Genomic DNA, 26,766 nt, shown 5'->3' with positions numbered 1-26,766 from the left:
TCAAAAAAAAAAAAAAAGAAATTTTGTTTTGCTCATATAGTAAAACCTTCCTCAAATTATTAACGCCACTTTTGTTTGCCAGTGAACAAAAGCGCTACTCATGCAAATCTGGGCAATTCACGGAATGAATACAATTGTAAGCAACTGACAAATGTTTCAAGGTGAGCCTGCGGTGTTCGTAAGTATGTGAAAAATATTCATGTTAATTGCTTAAACGATGTGTATCATTCTCTACTCCTCATTACGACGATTCCCAGCCAAAGAGAATGCGCGTTACCGATATATCTTTGCACGTGACACGCAAGTGCGAATTCAATAGGGCCAAAAGTCTTGTGTATTTTGGTTGACATAACTTGTTCCGCAAGTTCCGCGAGGCTTGAATGACGCAAGTTAACGATAAAACCGTGGGTGTAATACGCTCTGCATAGTTGCTTGAGCTCCTTTTTGTCCGGTTGACCATTTCTCAAATCATTGAACTTCGGTAAAAAACCTCGCAGCATCGTCACCGCGTGTCTGTTCCACGTTGTCGTCATACAATCCGCGCTGCGCCACTCGCTGATCTTAGCTTTGAGGTGCTCCTCTATCCTCTTCCCAAAGTCTTCCTCCGAATCACCTCTCAGAATGCAATTGTTCAGTTCCAGCGTTTCAGTCGGACGACTGTCACCGGCGTCGTTTGTTCGGCTAATCGGCCTCCAGTCCCTTGACAACTTCATATCGTGCTTGAAACTCACCGACCTTATATTCTGCTGGGTATTTTCCCAAATCTGAAACGATGGCACCAGTTTCAACGCTAGCGGGTTAAAGTTTTTACCGCTATACTCACATTCTGATGATTTATCAACCGATAAACTTTGGTCAGGGAGCATCGCGTGTCTCCCGGCTTGTAGTGATCCCCGTTTTCCGGATCCCAAATCGTAGCTTCCGAGTTCTCCTCGGTGGTCAATACGTAAGCGGCGCATTTTCTTGTCTGCGAAGAACCTGAAGCATCGAGATCATGAATTTTATTTTGGACTTGAGGAAATGGTTAACCTGCAATCAAAATCTTTTCTCAGCTCACCCAGAATGACGCTCGATTGAAGACCCAGGCCGCGAAGCAGAGTAGCAAGGAACGCAGCACGCCCGAAATGATCAACCTTGTTGAGCGAGAGGGCTTGTTTCGGGGTCAGCGGACCGTAGGAAAGAGGCAGCGATGGCAAGAGCATAGCCAGCCTGCTGGCGTCGACTGGATCGTCAACGTTCTCCACTTTGTAGGGGACTATGGTACACCTCTGTACCGCCCTGGCGAGGGAATCCAACGACGAGTTATCCGTTGGTCTCTGATTGCCAGGCTGCTCCATCTTCATAAGCACGTAAAGCCTGGTGTAGGAATGACCAGGGCTGGGCTGGACGTAGCCCAGAGAAAGCACGGGGCTTGAAAGGGGCGACAGTCCCACCCATCGCTCGAGTTCCTGATAATCGTGGTGGACCTCCATGGGTATCGAAGCCTCGCCGAGCCACTGCAGGCCCCAGACGGGGTGCTGGTCGTAAAGACGAAGCTTGATGCTCTGGTCCTCGCTCTGCTCGGGCGCCTCGAAGCGGAAGGTTTGGTGCCAGATGGGAACCGAGCCATCGGCCGTCGTTGTCTCGTGTACCGTGTCGCCCCACTCGATTTCCAGCAGGGGTTGGACCAGCGCCGATTCCTCCCTGATCGGGACCTCGACCCCTCTGAGAACGGTGACCACCAGGAATTGCTTCTTGGCGCCTCGGAGCTTCTGGGAGTGAGTGCTGGACGACGGTCGCAGTGGATGTCTGGACTGGAACAAGTGTCTGAGGGACATTTGGCCGAGGGTGAAAGAAGCGTGCTCGATTATCACGTTATCCACTTCCTTGGGCTCCGGTCTTCCGTCGGATCTTCGGCGCGGCTTTATCTCGCCGGAATCAAATCGCAGCGCTGGGTGATCAAGTAAAAAGTATTTCACCTCTCTTATTTCCCTTTCCAATTTGCTGCGCCGCATGAAGGTGGCGTTTCTAGGATCGTTCGGGTCTTCGCTGGGCACGTAAAAATCCATCGACACACCTCTGGAGGGCTGGTGGCCCTCGATGGCAAGCGAAAACGTGCAGACCACGGTTCCCGAGTGGAGAACGCCGTCGGCAGTGCTGATCGAGAAATCTATCTCGATTTTGCTGTTACTCACGCTGTGTTTGGGCAGTGGAAGCGGAAGAACACCGGAGCTTCTGTCTCGCATCTGTACTTGGATCGAGAGATTCGCAGAATCCGGCGGGTCTCTGAGCAGCAGCTTGTACAGCTGGCTGTTGAACGGGCTCGGTGATCTACAAATAACCTTCCTCTTGTAAAGCAGGGCCACGGACTTTACATCGACGGCTGCGTTTTGCTCGCGCGAGTCGATTCGGACTTCCCGAATGGCTATCTCGAGGTGTCTGCAGCATGTTTTTGGCCTCGCGTTATTAGCCTTTGATCGGTTCAGCTGGTACGGTTTGACCACGGTTTTGGTCAGCGGCTGTGCCGAACCGGCGTACAAACCATCCTCGGTCAGTTCGTTGATGCCGCTCAATTTTCGCAGGTTCTTCGAACCGATTGTAGCGATTACCGAGTTCGATTCTTCGGCCGGGGTCAGCTCTGGGTAGGCATAGCAGAGACTCAAACGATTCCGACTTTTACTTCGACTGGGAGTCGCGGTGGATCCTCTCACGAAGTCCAGACCCGTTGACATTGCACTCGGAAGACTATTACTAAATCCAGCTCCTCGCTTAGCGTGTTTCCGCGTCTCGAATCCATGACAACCATTCTAGTTCAGCACTTTGCTGCGCGCCGGCGCCGTGCACCGGCTGTTCTAGAATCCGGCCGCTGGTGCTGGGGAACGTGCACGAACACTCCAGGTGCACCATTGCCAGGCAAGCAGATCCGAGTTCTCAGCAGTCGGTAAAGCGTGGTCGAGGCGCCCTGGTGAATCGATTTTCCGAAACGGCTTCAATTGCCACCTGTTTTTTTACACACCAACGAAACGTATTTTATGTCACATATCAATATGTGTCATAGCTCTGGTTGCTACAGCGAAACTTAGTTTTTAACTGTCAATTATTATTATAAAAATTACACCATTAACTTGGGCTACACGTGAAATGAGAACATGATCATACAAGAGAAAATTGAGAAAACCATCACGCTCAATTTGTACCTCTTATCTCAGTTACAAGATGGCACCAAAATGCAAAAGACGTAGTGTCAACTACTTTATCGGAGGCAATTTTTATCAGTAGAAAAGGAGAGCATGATCATATATATCAATGATTTTACCTACGGTGAAAATAAACCACAGTCGAATGTCAACTCAGCCGTTATCACTTCAGCGCGGCATTAATTTGCTATACATTTACACAGAATTTCGTAAGGCAGAGAATCGAGGAGAGTAAGATGTCAGTTTACTCGTTGGACTCGCTGGAGGTGGGGGATTGCAGCTCACGATTAGAGATCGGTGGGTTCCTTGTGTGCATCGATGAGAGAATCGTTTATACAATTCGGAGTGAATTCCAGGCTGCGAGGCTGTCCGAATCGCTGGAAAATGGGGTGACTCCAAATCAACCCAGCCAGACGGAATTCTCCATACAGAATTAACAACGAATCCGTTAATTTTGCTCGATTATACCGCAGCCGACGAATCGTTAACTAGTTCGAAATTCCGAGTAAGACAAATCACGTCGCTGCTGCCGCTCCCGAAGAGAATCATGCCCAAGGTAGAGTCGGCGCCTGATCCAAACAAGAAGAAGAAAAAGAACAAGGAAAAAGATCCCTCGAAGAGCGTCGACAACAACACCTCGCTGATGAAGAATGACAAGAAGCTTGGGACCGTTCTGACTCCTCCAGTCGTCGAGGCTAAGACCAAGGCCAAAAGCTACCTGGAACAGTACCGCGAAAGAATAGGTAAGCCAAAATATCAGGATCTCGCAGACCTTGCTGCTGAAACTACCCTCGATATTCAACCCAGGTGTTCCGTCCCAGGGGCGAATTCGCTCTCCAGAGGGCTCGATGTTGTCGGTATTCGGCGACACTTGCCAGGATTCGGTCAGCAACGTGGACAGTCGACCGCCGAGCGGGACGCCCAGGGACGATCAAAGTGAGCTCAGCTTTTACCGCCGACTAATTCGACACCAGCCCCGAACCACGCGTTCCTACGACCCCGAGCAGCGCATCACCGCCACAAACGACTGGCTCAAGAGCGTGTCCGATTACGGTCTGAGCCTGTCGGAACATCGACGAAGGTCGTATCGCCCCTACAGCGTCACAGACCTGAAGAGTCTGACGGTACCAAGAGCCGACCGATCTCTGGGACCCGACACCGCGGAGACGCGAGCCAAGGTGAGTTTGGTGTTTCGCGATTTTATTCCGGCGTAAATGAATGCCGCGAAAGGCAGTTTGGGTAAAAGTTTGCGTCGTTTACGCGCGTCGACTTGGCGAAATCGCGTAAACTTCACCGCCGTTTCGCGTCAGGGGTGTCGAACGTTTTACCGGATAGTTTCGTCGACGTCGCGCGGTTTTTCCACCTCACCCGGACTAAGAAAGTTAAATTTTCCGTTCAAACACCCGCCCTAGTTTTCGCTGAATTCTGAATATTTCAGAAAGCCCGTGTTCTGCTGCCTTAGGTTTACGGTCACCTTCCGTGTACACCGAAGTCGGTCTGCCACGCTGACACTAACAATAAAAGTAACTCGGTTTGGCTGCGGTCGACGCTCGCTCACCCGACCGGCCATCTAAAAGTGCACCGGGGTCGTACCGAAAGTAGAAACAATTTTTCCAGATTGAAAATTAAACTTTCATGTTAACTTTATCGTCCCATGAACCCAGCTGACGCGTTAAGTCGCGGGTTCTATCGTTGCGACTTCAACTGTCCTTGTCGTTACAACTGTAACAGTTGGCAGATATTTTCCCCTTGGGATAAAGATTAATGGAATTTTACTGCACCTAAAGCTTGGATAGTTTGCCCATCGATTCCATACGCTTGTACAATGGCAGCTTTTCGAGTCGCTAAGTTCGCTGCGAATTTTCGGGAGCGGGTATTTAGTCAGCGGCGATCTTGCGCTCCGATTTTTGCGAATTCGAAAAAATTAAATTTGCCGCGAACACTCGGAGATGAGTCGATGTTTGGAGAGCTCTTGTTGTGACCGCTCTGAAGTTAAACGTAAGGCGCGGTCAAACGTGCCCGGCTGAAGGGTGGCTTTGAAAGTTGACCAGAACCATCGTCCCTCTGCGCCAGCAGGAGAAAAGTTCTTACGAGTATCACGAAATAAAGAAGTAACGTAGTGTGGGTGATACAGGGAGTGGTGGACATACACATTCAACTTTTAAGTTTGTTGCAGCTGGAAACATTGACGCGACGTATCGAGTATGGAGACTTGGCGAGTTCACGGAACCGGAAGAACTTATGTCGAATTTTTGAGCTCCGCAAGGTACGTGGAATAAGAAATTAACGCTATATTTCTTCTTACGCTCGCATCAATTAAGAGACGTACGTAGGTATGTTATCGTGATCGATCGTCTGTGAGAAACGCGAGGATTGCATGTTGCATAATCGCGTCATTGATCGCTTATAACTCGGAGTGGGGCGGTGCTGTGTTAATGATTATCTCATGATGCACCAGCCGGTGCAGCCTGAGGCCGATCATGATTATGTGGTGCAGTGGATGCAGCTCCGGTTTTGCCGTCGAATGGTGCATGGCTGCTGCGGTGCGGGCTCATCTTTGTCCTGTAGGACCACGTTAATCCGTTATGAATATTTAGCCACATCCATTATTACCCTGACACCTTCAATTACTCATTGAGTTAATTTCGTCCTGACAAAACAGGGTCGAAACCTGTCTTATATACAATGCTCGAGAGTCGTTTGAGGGGATATTTTGCGGAGAAAAAAATGCCGCTCATTTTGTCGAGTTCATTCTAAGACTGGCAGGGTATCCCGCTAGTTCAGAGTACAAGAAACTCCTGGCAAACACGGGAAGGGCTCGCGAGCTGGAAGCATGAAATGAATTTTGGAACCGTCGGAGCAAATCGCATGCCACTTAACGTAAGAAGATTCAACGTTTTTTTTCCCGGCGTTTGGTACAAGGCTGCGGGGAGCGAAGGGATAAAAACGATCCCCATGGTCCACCGGAACCGGGAAGGGCTATTCTAAAGCAAGCAGTAGTATCACGTTAGGAAGAGAGCAAAAAGAGTGGAAAAGGTAAAAAGATACCGGTGGCTCACTTTTTACCACGACTCATTCCTCTCCCCGGGCGGGCAGAGAAATTTTGCGAGGGATCGAGCCTCGGGCTTAGCCCACTGTATACATATATACATATATTTCACGCAGATACATATGTACATATACATACACAAATATTTCGCGTTGAATTTCCTACGGTTCTTCTATTCTTGTATTCTCTCCTCGTCACCGGATGATTTATACCGAAATTTTTTTTTCACTTTCAAATGCGATGGAAAAGAAAAAAAAAAAAAATGAGGTGAGGGGAATTGGTACTTTGCGAGTACAATCGGACAAGCATGCCGGCATTGATCAGAATCACCGACCGTGAGGCTCACAGTTCATCACTTGGGGACGGCTCCGCGCTCTCGAAAATATCTCGTTACATCGGAACGCAATTAATCCCAATCACGCCGCGGTACAGAGCAGCAGTGATTTTACCCGATCGTAAATTTGATCTACCTGCAATAATACCTTCGCACCCATACAACGCGTCGTTAAATATTACCGGGGTGTACACAGTCGACTAACCGGAAGCAGCCGCGCCCTTCGACCCCGCACTCATTGCGGTCCTCAAACCATCTGCAGTTCTGTAATTGCCAATTACACATACCCATACGCCTGATACTCTCAACCTTCCAGTAATTGCACCTGCACGTGATTTTTCATCCCTCGAAACCAGCCGCTGCAAATGCAGCCCGACTCTGAAACCGATTTAATCCACGTTGTCCAACCACTTCCTATATCCTCAATAAGCCAAGCTATTTCAAATCCGGGAGTAGTTTCACCACCGAATTCCAACCACTTGTAAATACTGCATATCGACGGTGGGCCGCGATGCTCAGGGGGATCCAGAACTTCGATGACGGAATATCGAATCACGTCATTCAATATACCTACATAAAAACGGTCCAGCTGCACAGCTATGCAGTAGCGATCCTTCGAACTCTCCAGCAGATTTAAATTTCTAGTGTCATTGTCTTTTTTATCCTGGCGACAATACCGTCGGAAAGCCCGCCTGTAACCGGATGGAAACAGTGAAAATAGCCGCGAGAATCAGGCCGTACAAGAAGAATCTATTTCTCTTTGTAGGGCAAGCAAAAACTCACAAGACCCTTATAAGTATCCAAGTTTGATTTAATCTCTTTTCGAGAATACGGCGGGGCGTTCTGCCCTCTAATCCGGTGTTTTTTACCGACGATTGCACAGACGGAGGGAAATTTAACGTAGCAAGCAAACGGTTCGCGAGCAAAAAGTCAAGATGCGGAAGATTCGGAGAGGCGAGAGAGCCGGTTTGCTGTTCGGAAATCGTACGTCGGCCGGCTCGGAGCTTGCGGTCGGCTCGCAAGCACTCGCTGGACATAAATCCAATTATACGCACAAAGCAGGTGGTCGCTTGCCCCGGGCGCGGTGTGTTCTATGCGCCCGTTCCGACGGTTCAGACTGTCCTCCGGACTCGGTCCGCATCATGCCGCAGAGCCACGAAACCGAGCCCTTACCTGCGCCACGGATCACTCGCTCCGAAATTAGATCTCGAGCTCTCAACCCTGTGCAGTCGGCTGTCTCTCGTCGTACGCGGTGCGTTCAGTTTGACGAAAATTGGATCACCTTCGGGGTGAAACGTGAGGAAATTCCATACCCAAAATTTGCGTGTGCATTTCGTCGCCCTGCCTAAAACCGTTGGCTCAAAACTGAGCCCTGTCCAAGCCGGATTTCCTTTCTCCGGTGAACATTTAAGCTACGCAGGCATGCCGTGTGCCGGGGGGCTTCTGCTCGTTGAATATTTTAATAATCGAAATTACTTGACGTCTCCGCGCCGTCAGGGGGTGCTTGAATTTTTACCTCTTGCGCAAAATCGCGATCTTAGAATTCGGAGTCGGTCGAGAAATCGGGCTACGGAGAAGTTCCTCAAAGAGACAAAGCTCGGTGTACTCGGTGAGCAGAATCAGACAGGTTGAGTCGTTTCTTCTTCCGTACGGAGGCACGTCTCGTGTGATTTTTGTTCGCTTACTCATTTGCTTACTATTTCTTTTATGTCGACAGTGCAGGAGAACGAACGCTCGACAACGTACCGTCGGATTCCCTTTGGTGGGGCTGGATGACGCAGCGTCGGAACGAGCAACGGAGTCAAAGGTAGAGCCGGAGAAAGCGGGGGTAAGTCGCTCGCTTGGGTACGCCAGACGCGTTTTGAGGCGTTTCTTTTCCCGTTTCAAAGGATCGTTCAAAGTCAGCCGGGAAGGAAATGTGTCCGGAGTAAATACCAACTTTGAGTTTTGCCTTACCCGAAAAGGAACCCGCCGCTAGATTCGACGAAATTAAACGCCGCTCTCGCGTTTGTTTTAGACCGACCGAGTAAATACATAGATATAGATAAAGGAAGCGGAAGCGAGCGTGCCAAATTTTCCACCCAGAGCATGAATTTTCTTCCCATCGTTTTTCCCGTCTCAAAAGCGCTCGATTTTCAGGACGAAGAGAAAAAAACTCGACGCTCGTGTCACAGCCGGAGGAAAGAGTTGTCGCAGTCGACCGTGGCCGAGCACACGAGTCATCCGAAGGGTTCCCCGAAGGCATTTGAAACCGCGGTTAAACGGTCATCCCGCATCTCGTTGGGAGATAATGCGAATAGTTCTAGCCTCGAGGATCTTCAGCGGCGTCATCAGAATGAAAAGAGAATTATAGACATGATGATAAACCGCACTTTGCGTCGCTGAATTCCAAACCTCAAATAGAAACTTGGGTCAACCGTGGTTGGCCTCGTCCTTTTCTAAACATCACGCCAGCCTTCTTAGCCCAAGGCTCAAAAACCACTGCCGTATTCTTCACCAGAGTCCAGAGTCGGTAGTAAATTGTCTAACATGAAAAACTGATGAATTATTTGAGGGTTGCACGCATGTGTGACGTAAACCGTATTTCAAGCCAGGCGAACGGCTCGGTTAAAAGTTCATTTCTGTCCTAAGCGATACGCGATGATAACCGAAGCAATGCAAATTCTGAGACAGCATAAACGTACGAGCTAAAAATTGCGAAAAAATAGGGGAAAAGTATGAAGCACGTTTTCTGCTCTCGAATTTCGCTGAATTCGAACTCGAGGCGGCGCGGCTTGGCCGAAATCGATCGGAGAGTTGCGCGCGCGTCGCGACGACAGAGCCGCTGCAGCGGCGTCGGGACGCCGGACTAATCTGACATTTCTTAGGCGTAAATAAACAGGCGTGTTTAGTTTGTGGGCCGGTGTGAGGCCGCGTGAGTTTCGGCGGACGCGCTGAGACAAGTGCATCGCTGCTGATTACCCGGCGATCATCCCCGATTGGCGGGTCCAATGAGCGCCCCGCAACGCTGAGCTCGGTGAGCAAGGGTTCGTCCCGACTTTGCCGGGGTCTCGACGTCTGACGGAGGGCCGCGCCTCGCATGCCTCCACGTTTATCAATGATTCAGGTGAGTCGGTTTTGCCCTCTGCATTGTCGTTCCTCCCCGAGGCCCCGCAGGCTCATTTCAACCCCGATCACCCGACGCCGGCGACACTCGTGCTGGTGTAACTTACCCCTGAAGCTTACATGGAGGGTGGAATAATTCTACTGCTGGCCAAAGATGTCGCTACCAGTTCCTATTCGACACGTTTCATAAAAGTTTTGACCTTTGTCACTCGAAGCAAAAAACGTTACCGTACTGATCGCTGATATAGATTCATACCGATTTATAGATGAAGGCGACGAAATGGGTATTCAATCTTTAGACACGCTATTGGCGACTGTTCGCATCGCTCGTGTTCGTTCAACGGTATCATCGTCATCATAATTTGCATTTTATAACGTATTGTGGATTTTACTTATGTGTTAGGGCCGTGAACTTTAGTAAGAGCTAAATTCATCGTAATTGTAACGGTAGCGTTGATCGCTGATAATTGGAAAAGTAAACTGTGTGTGCCGGACGTTCCGGAAAGTCTGACGTCGCGCCGGTGTTCCGCAATAAATATCAATGGGCGTAAAATGTCTCCGTGCAACAGAGGATGAAATATCTATCCATTATTATTCTGTTTTGTACACTCGAGTCCTAGCGATCGGCTATAAAACTCTGGGGTAGTAGGATAAGAATTTTATATTTCTGTTTGTGTAATTCCCGCTCTTTCAATATCGCCACGTATAGTATGCCTACGTATACGTATGAATAAAATCACACTGAGAAAAATTCGAAGATGAATCTCGATCTTCGATCGACGCTCCCGCGCGTATAAGCAAGAAGGCGAATAATCTAACGCCTATAAATTCAAACGACACGAAAACCCGTCCTATCTCCCCTTCGCGTATCATCGAAGCTACACCGACGACGTCGCCATCCATGAAGTCGTAAATGGGATAAAGTTATCGGGCATAAATAACACCTTTGAAAATATTATACACCCATACATTATTTATCTGCCTGTTTATAATATATTTTCGCGTCGATCAGCCTCTTGTGTGTTTAAATCAGAAGAAGTGGATTGAGACGTGGAAAAAAATATTCGAAGACAATATATGCGACAAATTCAGTGATCAACTTCGCGAAGGCTACGCGCAGAATCGGAATTTATTCTGCGGGGGCCAGAACTTTATTAAATAAAGGCGAACTACATTGGTAGGCTCGGAAATTTATTATCGAGCCTGACAATGCGGTGTATGTGTTTACCGCTGTTTACACCCTGCCTCCTGTTCGACCCAAAACTTTTGAACAACTAACATTTGCGTTACTGTTTACCGAACCGGGGATGGAGCAGGGCTGATTGTAGATGGAGAACTTGGAGGAGGGTGGACAATTCCGAGGATGAGGACGAGAGGATTTATACTAGCAGAGATTCCCTATTCCGACAATTTATCGTAGCGTTTATCAAATAATTCTATCGAACTGACCGGTCGCTGGGAATAACCGCTCGCTTCCCGTTGACTCGACGGGATCCATGGAATTCTGTATTACGGGATCGATGCCTTTGAAGACAGAGAGTAAGAATGACAGTGATCGTCGGCCGTTGTGCTCGGAAACTGACATTCCGCAGCCATGCATACTCGATAGAATTGCGTTCGCGTGTTTTGGAATTTTGACGGAAATTGGTGAAAATTATACGACATTCCTTTCATAAGGGGGCTGCTTGTGTAATTTCCGTAGAAATTTATCAGGTCAGGCATGTTCCAGGCATTAATTATTATCGAATCACGAGCTTTTCAACATGCCCCGGAAATTATAAACGAGCGTATGACATTTCCATTTTATCGTTGAGAAGTACTCCTGCGCTTTGGGTAAACTCTGAACAATATAACCTCGTTAAAAATTAATTACTTTGGCCCAAACAAAGCCAGACCACAAAAAAAGTCAACGATGAATCAAAAGTTTGCAGGCGAAGTCGATTTCGGGAACTAAGCGCTACATTCGATGTCTCATTTTGTTCATGAAATTAGTTCAACTCGTTTGGAAATTTTTTGGTCTTGGATTAGATAAACGGAATTTTTTTTCGGATACAGAATAATTTGATTCTGTTCCTTGTATATTTGCTCTTCTCTCCAGACACAAGCAGCGAATTTTTACTGTCAGGTACCTACTAACTTTCCAAATTTTTCCGAGTGAAATTTCACTCTTTTCTAGTGAAAATCGAGCTACTCCAATAACACGAGTGAGATTTTACTGAAGAAAACTTGGAGTGCTCTCCAATTTTGAAAAATATTTCTTGACATCTCACTTCTGTCGAAGTGGCTCAATTTTCACCACACAAAATTTACCGAGCACAAACGATATTGAATTCGGTAAAGCGTGCACTATTTATTAACAGGCACAAAAATTAAACAGTGTAGCAATATTGTCAAGTGTTTGTGCAGTTGGTGTCTTCTTTTCAACATCGATATCATCGGCACAATATGTATTAACAGCTGAACAAGGTATATGAAATATTTCCAGCGGATAATATGAAACATTGGCGTTCATACGGAGCTACGTTTATGGCCTGCCCTCTCTTTTTTTCGTCGATTAATGATCGGATGGTTTCTTACGTTAATACTTGTCGAGTATTTACCATCGCTAATTCAAGGCAATTGTGGTGTCGTATGTTTCAATTGTGGCTCGACTTGGGACGAGATAAATCGATAATTTGTGTGCTATTTAGAATTATATAGGTGTAGCTAATGATTCGAAATAATAGCAATAATTGCAACAACGGATTACATAGTTTTTACCATTTCATTTCATCGCCACTTGTGCAATTTGATATTTTTTTTCGATTTTAAGGTGATTCTGCATACTCATATGTATCCTGACGGTGAAACCTTGTCGCGAGGCAATTTTCGAGTATAACAAAAGTTTGACGTGATACATCCGAGACTTGCGTATTTTCTTTCGTTCAATTAACAATAAAAATTGCACACATTAAGCATACATTTACTGTTCCAGTGACTTATCATGAAAATCAAATTATCGTTCACGTTTCGCGACGTGGTTACCAAGCGATACCATTGGATTTTTGGCCGTCAGGAAACAGTCTGATTATTTCTTATCTTTGAAGTAGTCCGACGAGTCGTTTTAATATCAAAGTAATAAAAACATATTAAATAGCAGTTGAGTCAAGTTACGGTATGAATTTTATCGTGTTTTTTGTATTTTTGTGAGAAGCTCGGTCCCGCTGAACGACGTTGGTTTTTATCCCACGTGGCACAAGTTGCGGAAGGACACGTTGGAATTTATCCCATGAATCCATTATCGAATCTTCGCGAGGTGGTAAGTGAGTATAAACAAAAAATATTTATCACAAGGTCGATTGGTTTTTACTCCATAAAGGAGTCTACGCATGACTTTACCGTCGCCGAACTTTTTTCACCAAAGGCAACCAGTTTTACATTCTCTACGTATTCTCATACGCGGGATGTAGAAAAACTTATATGCCCAACTAATATTGAACAAATTTATAACAATACTTCGTATCGATGTTACAATCTTCGAATCGCAGTATAGAACTTTGGATGTCGTTTTTCCTTTTACCGTCTGGTGCGCTTCAACTCAGTTCGATGAGTCGCGCGAAGGTCTTGAAAGCTTTTGGACCGTTACCTTTATTTCATTTCGGGATTAGGTAGGGATACACCAAGATGAAAGCAACACTTAGATGAATTCGAATATTCGTAAATCTTGAGCGATTTCTAATCTTTTTTTTCGGCCCCATCTGGCTGCTTAAATCCCTAACTCTTGAAATTCCGATGTTCACGTTGCGGCATAGAAATCTTCCGCGATGTAAACGGTGGCAATTATTGGTCGGTTTTTAAGTAGGCTCTGACGGCAGATCGGGGGATGCATGTCGAGGGCAATTATCGAGTTCCTATTGTACACGTGCAGTTGAAACCTATCAGGCCGCAAAATTATTCGTGAGAAAAGCGAGTCCCCTCCGGATGTCAGCGATCTTGTGTGAAACGAATAGCAATGGCAAGCGCAGGTCCATTTTGGAAACGAGCGTCGAAACGGTTTCGGATAATCCAACTGGAGCACTTTATGTTCTGTAAAAACTAAAAGTTGCCATTCGATGCTCCAGTTTCTCGATAGCTAATCACACAGATCATTTTTATCACGATAATTGCGATGATATTGCGTTCGATAAGTAATAAATCGGAGCAGTGCGATATAAAGTGGGATGAAATCACCTCGGATGATAATTTATTTTTTACCCGATGCCCGGATCTTCGAACAATCGCCGGGACTGTCTGCAGAGGCTGGATACCTCGAGGATCGTACCTAAAAATGGAGGACCCTAGACAGCAGGATAGTAGAGTGTTAGGGCGACAGGGCAGATAAATGGTAAGCTGGGTTTCAGGGTAATCGGCCGTGTGATTGTCACCTCGAAGGGCTACGCCAAGAAACTGAAGTAGTTCTCGGCTGTATTGAGTGCAAACTGGGTGGTTTCTGAGGGTCGGTTGTACAGCGTCAAAGCGGCCCTAAAACTCAAAGATAATTAGAAATTTCTCAGCTAATTAGCTCCGACGGGATGCCGCTGAATTCCAAAAATACTTCCAAACCTCTTTTTCGTTTCTCTCTCTCTCTCTCTCCCTTTCTCCACTTTTTGTCACTCGACGAATTTCGTATGTGCGGAGAGAATAAACGCCGGCCGTATTGAACGCACACAGAACGTGTTTCCACCCAATATTGACACAGATTCTAATCTCCTCACAGCTCGGAGGAAATGCGGCTTATCTGTTACTGATAACTCCTTATCTAAATATGAATCGGGGACTGCAGATAATGTGAAACGATCAAGATCAATGTCTGATTATTTCCGGAATGCTCTGCGTTCAATATTATTGATCCGAATGGAGAGCCGAATTCGCCATCTCTTCCACGCAACAACAAGAAGAGCCAGTCTGGCCCCCTTAGCCTCACACGTCGAGTAGGTTATTTAGTAAGTTGGTTAGTTAGTTAGTTAGTTAGCTAGTTAGTTAGTTATCCGATACACCAACGCGTCCTCGTTAATTTTTGCAGCCCAGTTTACGGCACGACGAAGCTTTTACAACGGTTCAACGTTAACCAGCATTGGAGATGAGCAGCCCCTCAAGAAAGCAGCTCGCGGCGCGCGTTTTCACCGGTCGACTATACACAAGTTTTTCATTATCACCCTTGAAAGGTACACGGGTATCACAGCGAGGAAGTGAGGGAGACGAGCAGCGTGGATGTCTCAGAATAGAGGCAATACGTGCCAATTACCTTCCTCCGTACGGCCGGTTTCACGCCAAAGTACATGGTAAGACGTAATTGGTGTATTTTTCCGCGGACGAGGCAAGCTGAAAGTGTCCTAGAGAACGAGATGAAAGCTGGCGTAAAGTTTGTGTATGAAATATTTTAATTGGGCGTAATTGCCCAAGCTCAAGTTAACTCAGGCCTGCGTAAAAAGCGCTGCAGCATAAGCGGCCCGTGCTCTAGGAGACGAAGAAGCGCACACTGTACTCCTCGACTTATCAAACTCGAGCGAATCGCGTTACACAACCGTCGAATTAATTACTGGGGGATTATACTCCAAGTCGAGCATAACTGTGTAATCGAATCGTCTGGGCGAGCCGACAGTCGTGGCATTGATCGCGTTTTGGTGCGGTGCGAAGCTTACAGATATCGTTATATAAGAAACGACCCGTATACCTCATATCCACGCAGTACTGAAAAGGTCTCAGCAAACATTGACACAGAAGTTTAGAGTTTGAACAGCAGCCGGAGGCCGTGAACTCGGTGGATTTTTCGGTCTAGGTTCTGCGGATACAGGCAGCCTTTCAGATCCCCGCAGCCTATTTTCCCCCTATTTTCCAGAGAACTTCGAACGCGAGGTTGAAACGGCCGGAACTCGGGTTAGGATAAACTGAATACTGTTCATTACCGTAACTCGAGGTGCGGATGGAGACTGGGATGCGAGGCGGCTAGCGGTTGGCCTGGGGGACTGCAAAGGCGAGAATTGGAAATTCTTTGGAAACTCTCAATGCTCTCGACTTTTCTATAGAACGCCGAAAGCGCGTTACCCAATATCGGCGGGCTCGGTTCTACGATAATAAACTAATAGGTCTGCGTTATACCACGGAACCGCATCGCCTCAGAGATAAGCGTATATACGTTTTCATACGCTGCCTCATTAAAGCCCATGCATCGCACGTCTGTTAGCGCCGGACTGTAGCCTGTGTTGCGTGCGAATAGACTGATTACACGAACCAATAACAACTCTTGCAGTATGCACGTACATGCGGTTTTTCCCCCTCCACATTGTAGTTACTTTGAGGCCAGAATGACCAGGCTTGAGAATCGGCGTTGAGGAAAAAGAGCCGAAAACCTGAAGAACCAGCGGCGCTGGTGCCAATCTGGTAATGCCCCAGTCATGTAACGGTGATGCATGAGTCAGGCTGTACTCGACGGCCTCCATCGGCGATAACATTGTACCGGCATAATCAATCATCTCCTTCCTGACCTGCCGCTGTACGTACTCGCCCGCGTGCATTGCAGCAGTAGACGAGCAGCCCGCACTCTGCACTCTTGCACCTACTGCAGAGTTTGTGGTTATTCTCAACGAGCAGCTCGACGTTCCCTGTACTTGCTGCTGCGGCTTGAACTGACCTGCAATGCCACGTGTTTTCGTTTGCAGTCCTAGTACGTGGAAGTGTCCCTGTGATCAGCTATTAGTACGGGAGCAAAAGAGGCTAAATGGTAAGTCACTCGAGCGCTGCGAGAACCTATTGGATCATAAAGATTAGATACAAAAAAGAAAAAAAGTTCATATGATATATGCTCTTTTACTGCCGGGGGAAGTAGGTACTAATTTTCAAAAATGTAAAAAAAATTTATTATAAAGAAATACTCGAGTGCGTCAGACATTAATATCGTATACGCCCTATGTGCTTCCGTTAACAGAGAAGTATTAATCTGCCGGCTTACAAGTCGGGGGTGGCAGCACGAAGGGGTAGAAAATGAAAAAAAAAAGAAGTTATTTAAGCTCATCAGATATTCAGGGGGAATGTTAAGTGACCTGTAAAAGATATCCTATTCAAAAGACTGACGATTTGGATGCAGTCAGAACTCACAGCCGATTTTTGAAAATGTAATAAAAAAATAGTGACCTTGAAATACTCAAGCTCATCAGATTTATATGCAGACAGTTCAGCTCGATGTCCTTGTTGTGCTAACCTATAATCTGATAATTATGTGGAGGAATTTCATTGTTCTGACAGCTTAAGGTAGTACCGTGACATGTAAAGGACACCAATAGTCAATGGCTATTGTTTTCTTTCTCACTCACTAGTGCTGTCTTTCTTTACCGACTATCGCTCACTTACTTCCACTCACGTGAATCATCGCAAGTGACCAACTTTAAAAATTATTTACAAAAAAATAAATACTGCTTGTTTATGTTTTTTTTGAAAAAAATTACTTGTTATATCCTCAATTAATAATTCTCAGTTTTTGAAAACAATCCTAAGAAAAATATGGCTGTTATTAAATAAAATAACTTTTAAGTTTTTTAAAACGCAATAAACAAACCAAAGCGTCACAAATCTTCGAACACGACCGCGTTGTACTGTGATCAGCCGCAAAAAGTAGTGGGGGGACGGTGCGAGAGAGTGAGAAATAGAGAAAGAGTGAGAAGGGGAGAGAGGCGCGGAGTGGGAAATACATAGTTCTCAGCACTTGCACGTACCTCATTTTATCAATAATTTTAGCTTTTTTACGTTGTAGAAACCGTCAGATTATATTATATCCGTAATTTTTACATGATTTCCTTCAAATTAAAAAAAAAATAACCGCGCTCGAATACTTCCAGGTGACGTTTTTTTTTTTGCAAACTAATTACTCGCTTATTCTCTTATATCATGATCAAATCGTCAGAATATTGAAATTGACGCTTTTTTCCATGTAATTAACTTACCTTCTATTAATCTGACGAGCTCGAATTAATTTGAGGATCAATTTTTTTTTACTAATCTGATTGGCTACCCTAGACGCACCCTTGTATGTTAAGGGTTCATATATGGTGGTCGTTCATAACAGGGTGCAAGGTTTCCTCCCTTATATTGTTCTGTCGCGCTTGAATAACACCCAAAATCCCCTCTTGGGCTCCCCTACTACTACGCGCACGTGGAAAGTATCATAATTACGTGCGAAAGTTGCGGCAAAAGTGGCGTCTAACAGAATTGGTTGGCTTCTTCGAATGTCTGGACAATTTGTTTGGATTCTAGAGAATGGTCATAGGTAGAACGGATTTCTCTCCCGGAGAAACAACCCTTAAAGCTACTATTCCCGATTTACGATTAACACGGTATCGCAAATTCCCAGGAACTTGCTTCCAACCTGAAAGATCACCGGCAGAATACACTCGGGGCTTATCCTCATTACGATTTCCGCGGTTGTCCGCGAATAGAACGAATTCAACGTCTAGTCTTAGCGACCGCATCCTTGCCAGTGGAGGAGTGGCTTTAGAATAGGGAAGCAGTTCGTTTTTGCGTTTAACGAACAGAGACGTGGGCCGAGGCCGCATCGTCTTGTTACAATTCTATTTTCAGAATCGTGTATTATTCGCGGTTATATTCAATTCGAGGAGCTACGGCCAACGTCTTATTGTAAGCACTCTAAAAAAGAACTGGGCCAGGACAAAATTGTTATCCGTGCATCGAGAGTATTACCTCACTTATTATTGTACGCCAATTGATATTCAGTGTGACCTGGAAATTTCGTAAATTTCAACAATAACCAAATCGTGATGCGTCGAACCGTCGTTTGTGGAGCGTTTTTGGTAGCTTGAAGAGAGTAGAAAGTTCCGCGCTTAAGGAAACCAATTGCAAGCTAGACCCTGGGCACCATGTGGAAATAGGGGAACGGCGAAACTTGGTGGATAAAATCGAGCGTATCGTCTGCTGCATGGACCCGTTTACGTAATGTACACAGCGCATAAGCCGTCGTCCCATAGAAGGCGGAACTTCGAAGTACCGGGAGTGAGTATCGCATAGTTTCGAAGTAAATCAGTGCTGCACGACTGGGGCGGTAAGGCCGCCGAATTTGCTCAAGGCCTTTCTTCTTCCCCATCGGCCACTTGTCCCGTTGCCGTTGAATCGATTAATGCAACAACTTACTCCTAAAGTAGCATCTCGTGGCCAAGGATTCAGGGGTCCGAAGGAGGGATTTTGAGTGGCTGAAGGGTATTTCGTATAGTCAACCCCGAATCTTTCCTCTCTCGTTTTCTTCATTGCCGCGGATATGCGAAGAGGGGGAGCGAATTTATGAGAAATTAAAAATAACGAACTGAAGAATTTTTCTGACCTTTTCACGGCGTTTTCTAGCTCATTTTCACCAGCAATGAAAAGATTCCGCCTCCACGAGACCTGGGAATATTTAATTTTTATAATGGAACGCGATACACCCGCGGCGCAGCCGGGCAATAAAGCATCTCGACCAAGGCTGATGGGGATTGGGTCGTTAGTAGGTACCTACGAGAGGATGCGTAATCCGATCCTATTGCCACTGTCGACCATAAACTATCCTTCCTGTGGCTCTGCACGTGTAATTAATAGCCTGATATCTCGTTACGAAATCTCGGAGGGCCGGGGAGAAGTCAACGGATAAGAACGGCCTGGGAGAAATCGCGAGGTCCGATGCGTCATCTTTGATATACCCGCCCTAACAATCCTGCATAACGATTGCTTCGTCCGAATTTCGCTTTTCGATATCGGACCATTTTCCTCTCCCAATGCTTTGCAGCTACTGCAAATTCGCTAACGATTACTTTCACCCCCTGTGGACGCAACACCTTAATGTTACCCTCGACGTGTATTTATAGCGAAGGAAGAAGCCCTCTTTCGATTTACTTTGGCAAAGTTCCGAGCCAGATTTTTGTTCCGCAACTCACGCAAGAAGTTTTCGACGAGGTAATTACCCACCCAAAATGGCTTATTCATGGGAAAAGCTTCGCGAGAGTGATGACAGTTAGAGAGAAGGGAAGAGAGAGAGAGAGAGAGAAAGACATTGCGGACACCTTAGAATTACATTTGACATGCGAGAAAAACATAAATTGTTCAATATTGTTTGTAAAATCAGGAATATTCTCAGGAGTATAATATTTATTTCGCTCTAACAAATATAAATTAAAGATTTTGAATACCGACCCAGGCCGATTAAATTGCAGTTGGGATGTCGGCCATGGAATCTCAGCTTGGTTACCGTCATAATAATCACCTTCTCGAACATGCTCTTCACCATGCTGCTCCTTCAGTCGGAGGACTGCGGGCCGAGTTACGTAGCCCCGGCAGACGATGCGGGAGAACCTAGTGTCCTGACAGAAAAATCTCCGGCCGTCCGGACACCGGCTCCGGCGCAATCTTGCGATCCACGAGACTATCAGCAGCCCTCGGAGTCGAGCATCCTGCGGATGGACGTGCGAGTTGGGCGATGGGACGCAAGGCGGTTGTACAAAATGTTCGACTCGGTGGTGGTCGGCTCCGAGTTTCCGGCGCTATCGTCGAGCTACTCAGTATCGATAGCAACGCAAAGCTCGGTGGAGAAGCTCTACTCGCTGGTTCAGGTCGCCCATCAATGGACGGGACCGATTTCGGTGGCGGTTTTCACCCCCGGAGACGAGAGTTTCTTCGTGTTTCAGCGGTACCTGGCCTACCTCAGGAAGTGTTACGCGCCGATCCGCGAACGCGTGACATTCTCGGTGGCGATACCAAAGGACAGACCGGTCTTCGACCAGCCCCAAATGATCGAGCTCACCGGCGACGAGGACTGTCTCAAGCCGGAGGCAACATTGAACACCTTCCTCGTGGGCGTCTCGAAGGAGTTGGCAACGTGGAAGAATCGTAACGTCTACCCGCAGAACCACCTGCGTAATCTGGCGAGGAAGAACTGTCAGACCGAGTACGTGTTCCTTACGGACGTCGACATCATCCCAAGTCCGAACCAGGCCAACCTCCTCGACGAGTTTCTCAAGTCCTCGCAGTGCGAGAAGTGCGCCTACGTAATTCCCACCTACGAAATCGACACCAGGGTTCGGTTTCCTCAAAACAAGACCGAGCTCGTCAGAATCGCCAACAAGGGACTGGCCAGACCCTTTCACCAGAAGGTCTTCATTCACAACCAGTACGCCACCAACTTTACCAGGTGAGAGGATGGGCTGAAGCCAAAGGCGAAGATAGGTGCTTAGCAAAGTTCTTGTCGCGTTTCAGATGGAGCTTGGACGTGTTGCCAGGCTACGGAGGCAACGTTGACGTCGTAAGGTCCGGCAAGGTTTACGTGAGTCACGAAGTGAATAATTTCGAATTTTTTTACGAGCCGTTTTACGTCGCTCGTGACACCGCGCCGGAACACGATGAACGTTTCATGGGATATGGTTACACGAGAAATACCCAGGTGAGTGAATATTTTACCTCTCTTTATTTCCTTTTCGATCTCGTAAAAAATTATTTACGCACCAATTCTATTCAACGATACTCGCCACGGTGCTCATCGTGATACGTTGACACGGGAATTCTGTAACACGACGAGTGCATGAATGCGATCGGCTAAACCGTTGGGACGTCAAACTATAGAGGGAATCTCTGTCGTGACAATGTTCGGCGACAGGCGGTGGTCCCGATGACGCGAGTGCAGCGGAATTCCCTTCGCGGAGTTGGGGATCTGGTTGCGGTTCATCGCTGATTGAATTCCACATCACAGCGTTAACGTATGACAGGAACTCGTTGAGTCCTCTTGGCAAGCATTATTCAATTTCTAGGCACCCGCTTGATATACGTGTCGATAATGCCGAGTCGGGTATCCGTGGATGTTCGGTTTATACTACATTCTGGCACTATTATATGCGACGTGCATTCTACTTTCGAGGCGCTGACACGGGTCTTTGAACTTTCTCGCGGTCCCGTTAAGAAACATTTTTCAAAGTCTCGAAGACCGAATCAATCGCGGTGAACCAGAAATTCGAAACTCTTCTTACCGATTCATGCTCGGTACATCGGTGTTCCCTGCCAAGCCGCGTTTCCTTATACTTACCCAGATTTTTGTATCTTATGTGACTAATGACTTCACCTTTAGAAAGCCGTAAAATACATCCGAATTAAACTACCTGTGTAAAAACGGTGTTGGCGGGCAAGAAGGGGAAATTTCTAATCCAAACCAAACTCCCTGAACAATCGGTAAACTCTCAATCCTCAAGCTTTTTATGTTCGTTTCTGAAAACAGTAAAAGGAAAAGGGTGCGAATGTTTCGAGGGGAAAATATCCAAGATGCAAATGGGTGAGACAGTACGTGTAGTACGTGCTAGTACGAAGCTGGCTTTAAGGTAATGTAACACCGGTTGGCGCACGAAAAATAGACCTACATTCGCGAACACAGCACAGCAGTCTGAATTCCGGGCGACGGAATGAGAATGAATATTCTCTTCCAGCCTTATTTCGCCTGGTATGTACGTACATAGGTAGCTGCATACATTTGACCCGTGTGTTTACGATTCCGTGTCGCAAGGCAGACCCGATACACGTTCTTCAACCCCTCAACGCTACATAGGCCAGCGTTGTAGGTAGGTACATAGATTTGCGCTTTTCCTACGGGGGAGATGAAAGTAGAGTAATGGTGAACCTCGAACCTCACGCGTAAAATGTGGAAAGCAGGGAATATCTTACGCTCAAAATATACAGCAAGAATATTATTACTTCAAATTGCGTGGTGAGCTTTCTCGCGTTCCACGGCATGAAAATAGAGGGGGAAAAATATGTTCTTCAACCCCCTGCGGGTAATGGCAGATTAGTGAAATATTCTTTTCAAGCGCTTAAGCAAAGCATGTTCAATTCTCGTTAATTCAAGGTCCTCGCGGTTAATCGTGGTGCGATCCCGACGTTTTACTTTTACGGTTAATAACCAAGTTCCGTAACTTACCAAGGTCAGCTGGTACGTGGATTTATTTTACAATTATCACAATCAGCTCTTGGTCCAGATTGTTCGGGGTGTATCAATATAGTTTAATTGTCGGGTTGTGTTCTGACAGAAATATTTTCTGTACCGCTTTCATTCTCTTCCCACGCCTAATTAAATTTGTGCTAATAGTTTGGATGTTTGATATTAAGGTACTTGGTGTAACTGTTAATTAATCAGATTACGCAACACAGATTTTGCAAACATGCTTTTATCAGACGGTAGATGAATTACAACCCGACATTTGTTCAAATTAATTCGACTGACCACACCTTTGTACAAGCAATTGAGTCGAAGACGGAAAACCCTCGATAAAAAACTGATAAGCAAAGAATAAAATCGGTCGGGCAAATTGAAAATTGAGGTACAGCTCCGTGAGCTTCGAAGCGGACGATAAATGCTAGACTGATTGAGTACTGCTGCACTGGATGCTTTGCTCAACGTTTACTTTATCTCTACGGGTATTGGTCACAGAATAGTCGGTTTTTCGAACGCACCACCTGTAGGATCACTCGGTGTCGAAAGCGGTTGAGAATCTCGTTCAACACTGTAGAAAAATTGCACGTTGAGTTCATGATCCGTCTGAAAATATCGCAAAGTGTACCCTCGGTCTCTCGAGTATTCGAGGAAGACGGAGAGTCGATTTTGCACTGTAAAACGCCTGCGGTAGAGATCAGTGATTCGACTGGGTGCGGTCGAAAACCGGGAAACTGCAGCATCGGGAGTCGTGGGGTGAGCGGATGCAAATGTGGATGTGAACGGAAGAGGAAGCGGAGGGCCACTGTTAGAGGTCGTACGATAAGTGGGCGTATAAGGGAGGACGCCCCTTATTCAGTAGGATTTAGACCGGCGTGTGATCGCATAAAACTCAATTATCAGATTCACCTTCGGTAGCCCCGTCGTGTCTCCTTGCCTTATTTACATGCGATCCCCTCGAATAAAACTCACCGGCTGATAAGAGGGAAGTTAGCGGTGCTCTTTTTATTCAATCTCACTTTCATACGTGCAAGAGGAACCGTGACTCTTTTCTGCTTTATCCGCCAGATCATCTCCGCGTTTTTTACTACCTTCTCCCACGGTAGATCACCGTTCGAACTTTGCTGGTTATCCTTTGGGTTGAAAGGTAAGTTTAAGGGGTTCAACGGCGCCTACGAAGGGACCAAAGCCTTGCGTTCCACAGAGCGATGATTGCTTTCGATGGAAGTGTCATTTGTCAATACTGACAGCTCCAGCCTTGAATCGTTAATGATGTTCATTGTCTAACACTGTTCTTCGATGGACCGTTGTTGCTGGTAACAGTGTCATCAATAGTAACTATTGAAACACCTGCTACAATAAAAGCCCAGTGCTCCATCGTCCATAAACAATATTCAACAACTACCAGCAACTACGGTTCGATGATTTTCAACGGTGGTACACTCAATTCAGTCGCGAATGGTTCTGAACGGTGTTTTACCGCACGGTATCAGTTTGTGCTGGTGTCGTGCGATTAACCGATTATTCGACAGCTTCGTTTTTTTCGATTAATTGAATCTGAGTCGAATCTGAGTCATGACTCAGACATACAACATCTGTCTACGTCGGTCAGAGACGAGCACAGTTCCAACATGGTAAATGAGTTGCGAGTCATGTACCGATTGACCTACACCGTTATTACGAGACAAGGGAAAAACGGAACGACGATCGATCGATTAGTGGGAAAAACGGATATCGAAGCTGCCGATTGACCGATTAATCGCACAGCACTGGTTCGTGCGGAGGGCAGAGTTGGAAAAGTATCGAAAAGGAAGGACGGATCGAGACTCGCTACCTCCACTTGAAACCTCATGAAATTTAATAACGGCGCAAAAACGGGGTATAAACAACGCACGCAGGTGCGAAACTGCAGCGACGTTGCACCCGGTACCCAGCAATGGTCACCGCTGCGGGTGATGCCAGAGCGTGAAATTAACCCGAACACATTTCCCAAGCGTACACCTCCTCTTCCTCGTCCTGTTACCTGCAGCGTCGGGCGGGTGAGCTCGGCGCCTCCACCCTTTCTCCGTACACTTGACAGCCGCCAATTTCATTTGCACCCACGCCCTGCCACCAGCCAGTGTACACCGGCATTGTACCCGTGGTATGCGCACCGCGGCTTCTCTCTTATACGTACTTCACGACACATGGCACACGTTACATTTTAAATTTTTCATTCCTCGAACGTCCTTGTGCCAACGGAACGCGCCCCCGCATACCACCTCGCATTTCTTTGTCAAACTGAATTAAATATATCCGGTGTCTAGACCATCGACCTTGAACCGTGGCGTGTCCATTAGGTCGGCTGTCTCGTACACGGTACCGCCTCTGTCTCGATACCTACTCTACCTACGTAAAGGAGTTTTCGGAGATCTCGTAACCAGTTCTACTTCAAGGAATTTTCTATCCAGGAAAACCAATTACATTTTGATTATATAGTGTCTCAGGAAAGGAGGCTATCGGTTTTTTCGGTATTGCTTCTTCCATCAGCGACGTTACCAATAAGGCGAGAATTTTTTCACGCTGCGAATGTAATTTGGCACAAAAGCTTTTGCCTGAAGACCGAACCAGTCGAAAGGCGTCACCTGCAACAATCTTGGAAACTCTTTCTTTGATCCGTTTGTTCATTCCTCTAGCCCGGGTTTCGAACCTGACATCGCGATGCCAAACGATCATGAGACGTCGTCGCGACTCGTCAAGTCGGTGGCTGAAGGGGGTGTCACGTGTCGACTTGCAACACGACCCAGGACGGCGTATAGGCGCCGGTACATTATTATTGCGACGTCGTTCCCGGGACAGAACAACGAGACTAAGGTGTCGGCTGTCTGCACGTCTGTTTGCGCGTTAGCTGGGGCGGAAATTGCTGAAATTATGTCACCCGTCGCAGCGCGAGAACCGCGCGTTAGCTGAGCGAAATATCAAACGGAACTTGGGAGTCGTGATAATTAAATTGGGGAGAATTGAAACAACGTACGAGTATCGTGCTGCACCTGCCCTTCATCCCTTCTGTTGAACACATTTACATCAGAGTTGAATTTCTTCCGTTGTTGATTCAGGTTTACGAGATGTTCGTTGCTGGCCACGAGTTCCTTGTGCTGACGCCCATTTTCACCGGACATTGGGGCCTTCAGACCAAAAAGGGACGACCAGCGTGGCGTGAGAAACAAAACAGCATGAACCGGAAGCTCTTCGATGGGTTCAAGAAAGAAGTTTTTGCCCGGTACAATCGGGATCCTCTCAAGATGATGAAGAACCAGAACTGACAAAAATCCCTCCGTCGATTCCGAATCGCGTATTGAACTCGGTGGATCGACTGATTAACTTTATGACACGATATACGCATTATGTAATGTGAACATCCTGTGTGAAAAGATTGGTGTGCCATTCGTGAATTAAATGCTCACTTCGTATAAAAATGTGTATATATATATATATATATATATATATATATATATATATATATATATATATATATATATATATGTGCGTATGTGTGTATGTGTATGTATATAATATATATATATATATATATATAATATATATATATATATATATATATATATATATATATATATATATATATATATAATATATATATATATATATATATATATATATATATATATATATATATATATATATATATATATATATATATATATATATATGTATGTACATATTATATATATATGGCGTATGGCGCCAGAAACAGTATTAAATTAAGCTGAAAACAGTTATCTGTTATTTTTGAAAACTAATAAATCGATTAACTGATATCGACAAACATATTTTTCGAAAATGAAGTTGCGAAGTTGCATGTTGTTCCAAAAATAATGTATGACGATTTTTCTACGCAAATGCCAAACAATTATAGATTATCTGATAAAATGTATAAATAGATGTATATGCGTACATGAGAGAACGCGGTGCTACCGTGTACAATACAAACTGTTCAACATAGTATACACACTCAGCGAAATGTGAATATTTGACTTGTTAGAGTCACTAATGCGAATATCTTTAAGGACTATTTTGTAAGGAGAAAAATCGAGAAAATTCATGAATAAGACAGGAATTAAAAAACATATTATATATATCATGAGAA

The 26,766-nt window shown here is 46.0% G+C and overlaps 3 protein-coding genes across 9 annotated transcripts; 2 read left to right on the top strand and 1 right to left on the bottom strand.

The window, feature by feature from the left end:
* Positions 1-40: 40 nt before the first annotated feature.
* Positions 41-2,711, bottom strand: LOC124184796 (coiled-coil and C2 domain-containing protein 2A-like). The gene is made up of 3 exons (XM_046574897.1): positions 1,058-2,711; positions 824-978; positions 41-764 (listed from the first exon to the last, which is right to left on the bottom strand). The coding sequence occupies exons 1-3, from the start codon at positions 2,709-2,711 to the stop codon at positions 225-227; spliced, it is 2,349 nt and encodes a 782-aa protein (XP_046430853.1). The 3' UTR covers positions 41-224.
* A 476-nt stretch (positions 2,712-3,187) lies between these two features.
* LOC124184795 lies at positions 3,188-8,944 on the top strand. Its single transcript, XM_046574896.1, has 5 exons — positions 3,188-3,919; positions 3,984-4,354; positions 5,353-5,442; positions 8,277-8,387; positions 8,699-8,944. Exons 1-5 carry the CDS (start codon positions 3,724-3,726, stop codon positions 8,942-8,944), a joined length of 1,014 nt encoding a protein of 337 aa, XP_046430852.1. The 5' UTR covers positions 3,188-3,723.
* A 469-nt stretch (positions 8,945-9,413) lies between these two features.
* On the top strand, positions 9,414-26,115 carry LOC124184367 (beta-1,4-glucuronyltransferase 1). Of its 7 annotated transcripts, none has more exons than XM_046573986.1 (5): positions 14,489-14,625; positions 14,706-14,964; positions 19,870-20,843; positions 20,909-21,092; positions 25,718-26,113. In XM_046573986.1, exons 2-5 carry the CDS (start codon positions 14,962-14,964, stop codon positions 25,922-25,924), a joined length of 1,368 nt encoding a protein of 455 aa, XP_046429942.1. In that variant the 5' UTR covers positions 14,489-14,625; positions 14,706-14,961; the 3' UTR covers positions 25,925-26,113. The 7 variants fall into 7 exon arrangements, with proteins under 7 accessions (XP_046429939.1, XP_046429938.1, XP_046429944.1 ...); XM_046573981.1 differs by lacking the exons at positions 14,489-14,625; positions 14,706-14,964 and adding exons at positions 16,088-16,403; positions 19,525-19,612 and having other exon boundaries at positions 19,854-20,843; positions 25,718-26,115; XM_046573983.1 differs by lacking the exons at positions 14,489-14,625; positions 14,706-14,964 and adding an exon at positions 9,414-9,665 and having other exon boundaries at positions 25,718-26,114.
* Positions 26,116-26,766: the final 651 nt, after the last annotated feature.

The sequence above is a fragment of the Neodiprion fabricii genome, chromosome 6, assembly GCF_021155785.1.
Source record: "Neodiprion fabricii isolate iyNeoFabr1 chromosome 6, iyNeoFabr1.1, whole genome shotgun sequence".
NCBI classification, from domain to species: Eukaryota; Metazoa; Arthropoda; class Insecta; order Hymenoptera; family Diprionidae; genus Neodiprion; species Neodiprion fabricii.
The sequence above is the reverse complement of the archived record's forward strand: the minus strand, read 5'-3'. Positions and strand labels throughout refer to the sequence as shown.

Bases quoted from the DNA above. Each gene is read 5' to 3' on its own strand.
- LOC124184796 (XM_046574897.1), bottom strand. From the start codon at position 2,711: ATGTCAACGGGTCTGGACTTCGTGAGAGGATCCACCGCGACTCCCAGT. The intron at 979-1,057 runs GTGAGCTGAGAA...TCGATGCTTCAG, and splicing joins TCAATCGAGCGTCATTCTGG to GTTCTTCGCAGACAAGAAAA. The intron at 765-823 runs GTGAGTATAGCG...CCATCGTTTCAG, and splicing joins GGTTGATAAATCATCAGAAT to ATTTGGGAAAATACCCAGCA.
- LOC124184795 (XM_046574896.1), top strand. From the start codon at position 3,724: ATGCCCAAGGTAGAGTCGGCGCCTGATCCAAACAAGAAGAAGAAAAAG. The intron at 3,920-3,983 runs GTAAGCCAAAAT...TATTCAACCCAG, and splicing joins ACAGTACCGCGAAAGAATAG to GTGTTCCGTCCCAGGGGCGA. The intron at 5,443-8,276 runs GTACGTGGAATA...TTATGTCGACAG, and splicing joins GAATTTTTGAGCTCCGCAAG to TGCAGGAGAACGAACGCTCG.
- LOC124184367 (XM_046573981.1), top strand. From the start codon at position 16,319: ATGCCACGTGTTTTCGTTTGCAGTCCTAGTACGTGGAAGTGTCCCTGT. The intron at 16,404-19,524 runs GTAAGTCACTCG...GTGTATTTATAG, and splicing joins GGAGCAAAAGAGGCTAAATG to CGAAGGAAGAAGCCCTCTTT. The intron at 20,844-20,908 runs GTGAGAGGATGG...GTCGCGTTTCAG, and splicing joins TACGCCACCAACTTTACCAG to ATGGAGCTTGGACGTGTTGC.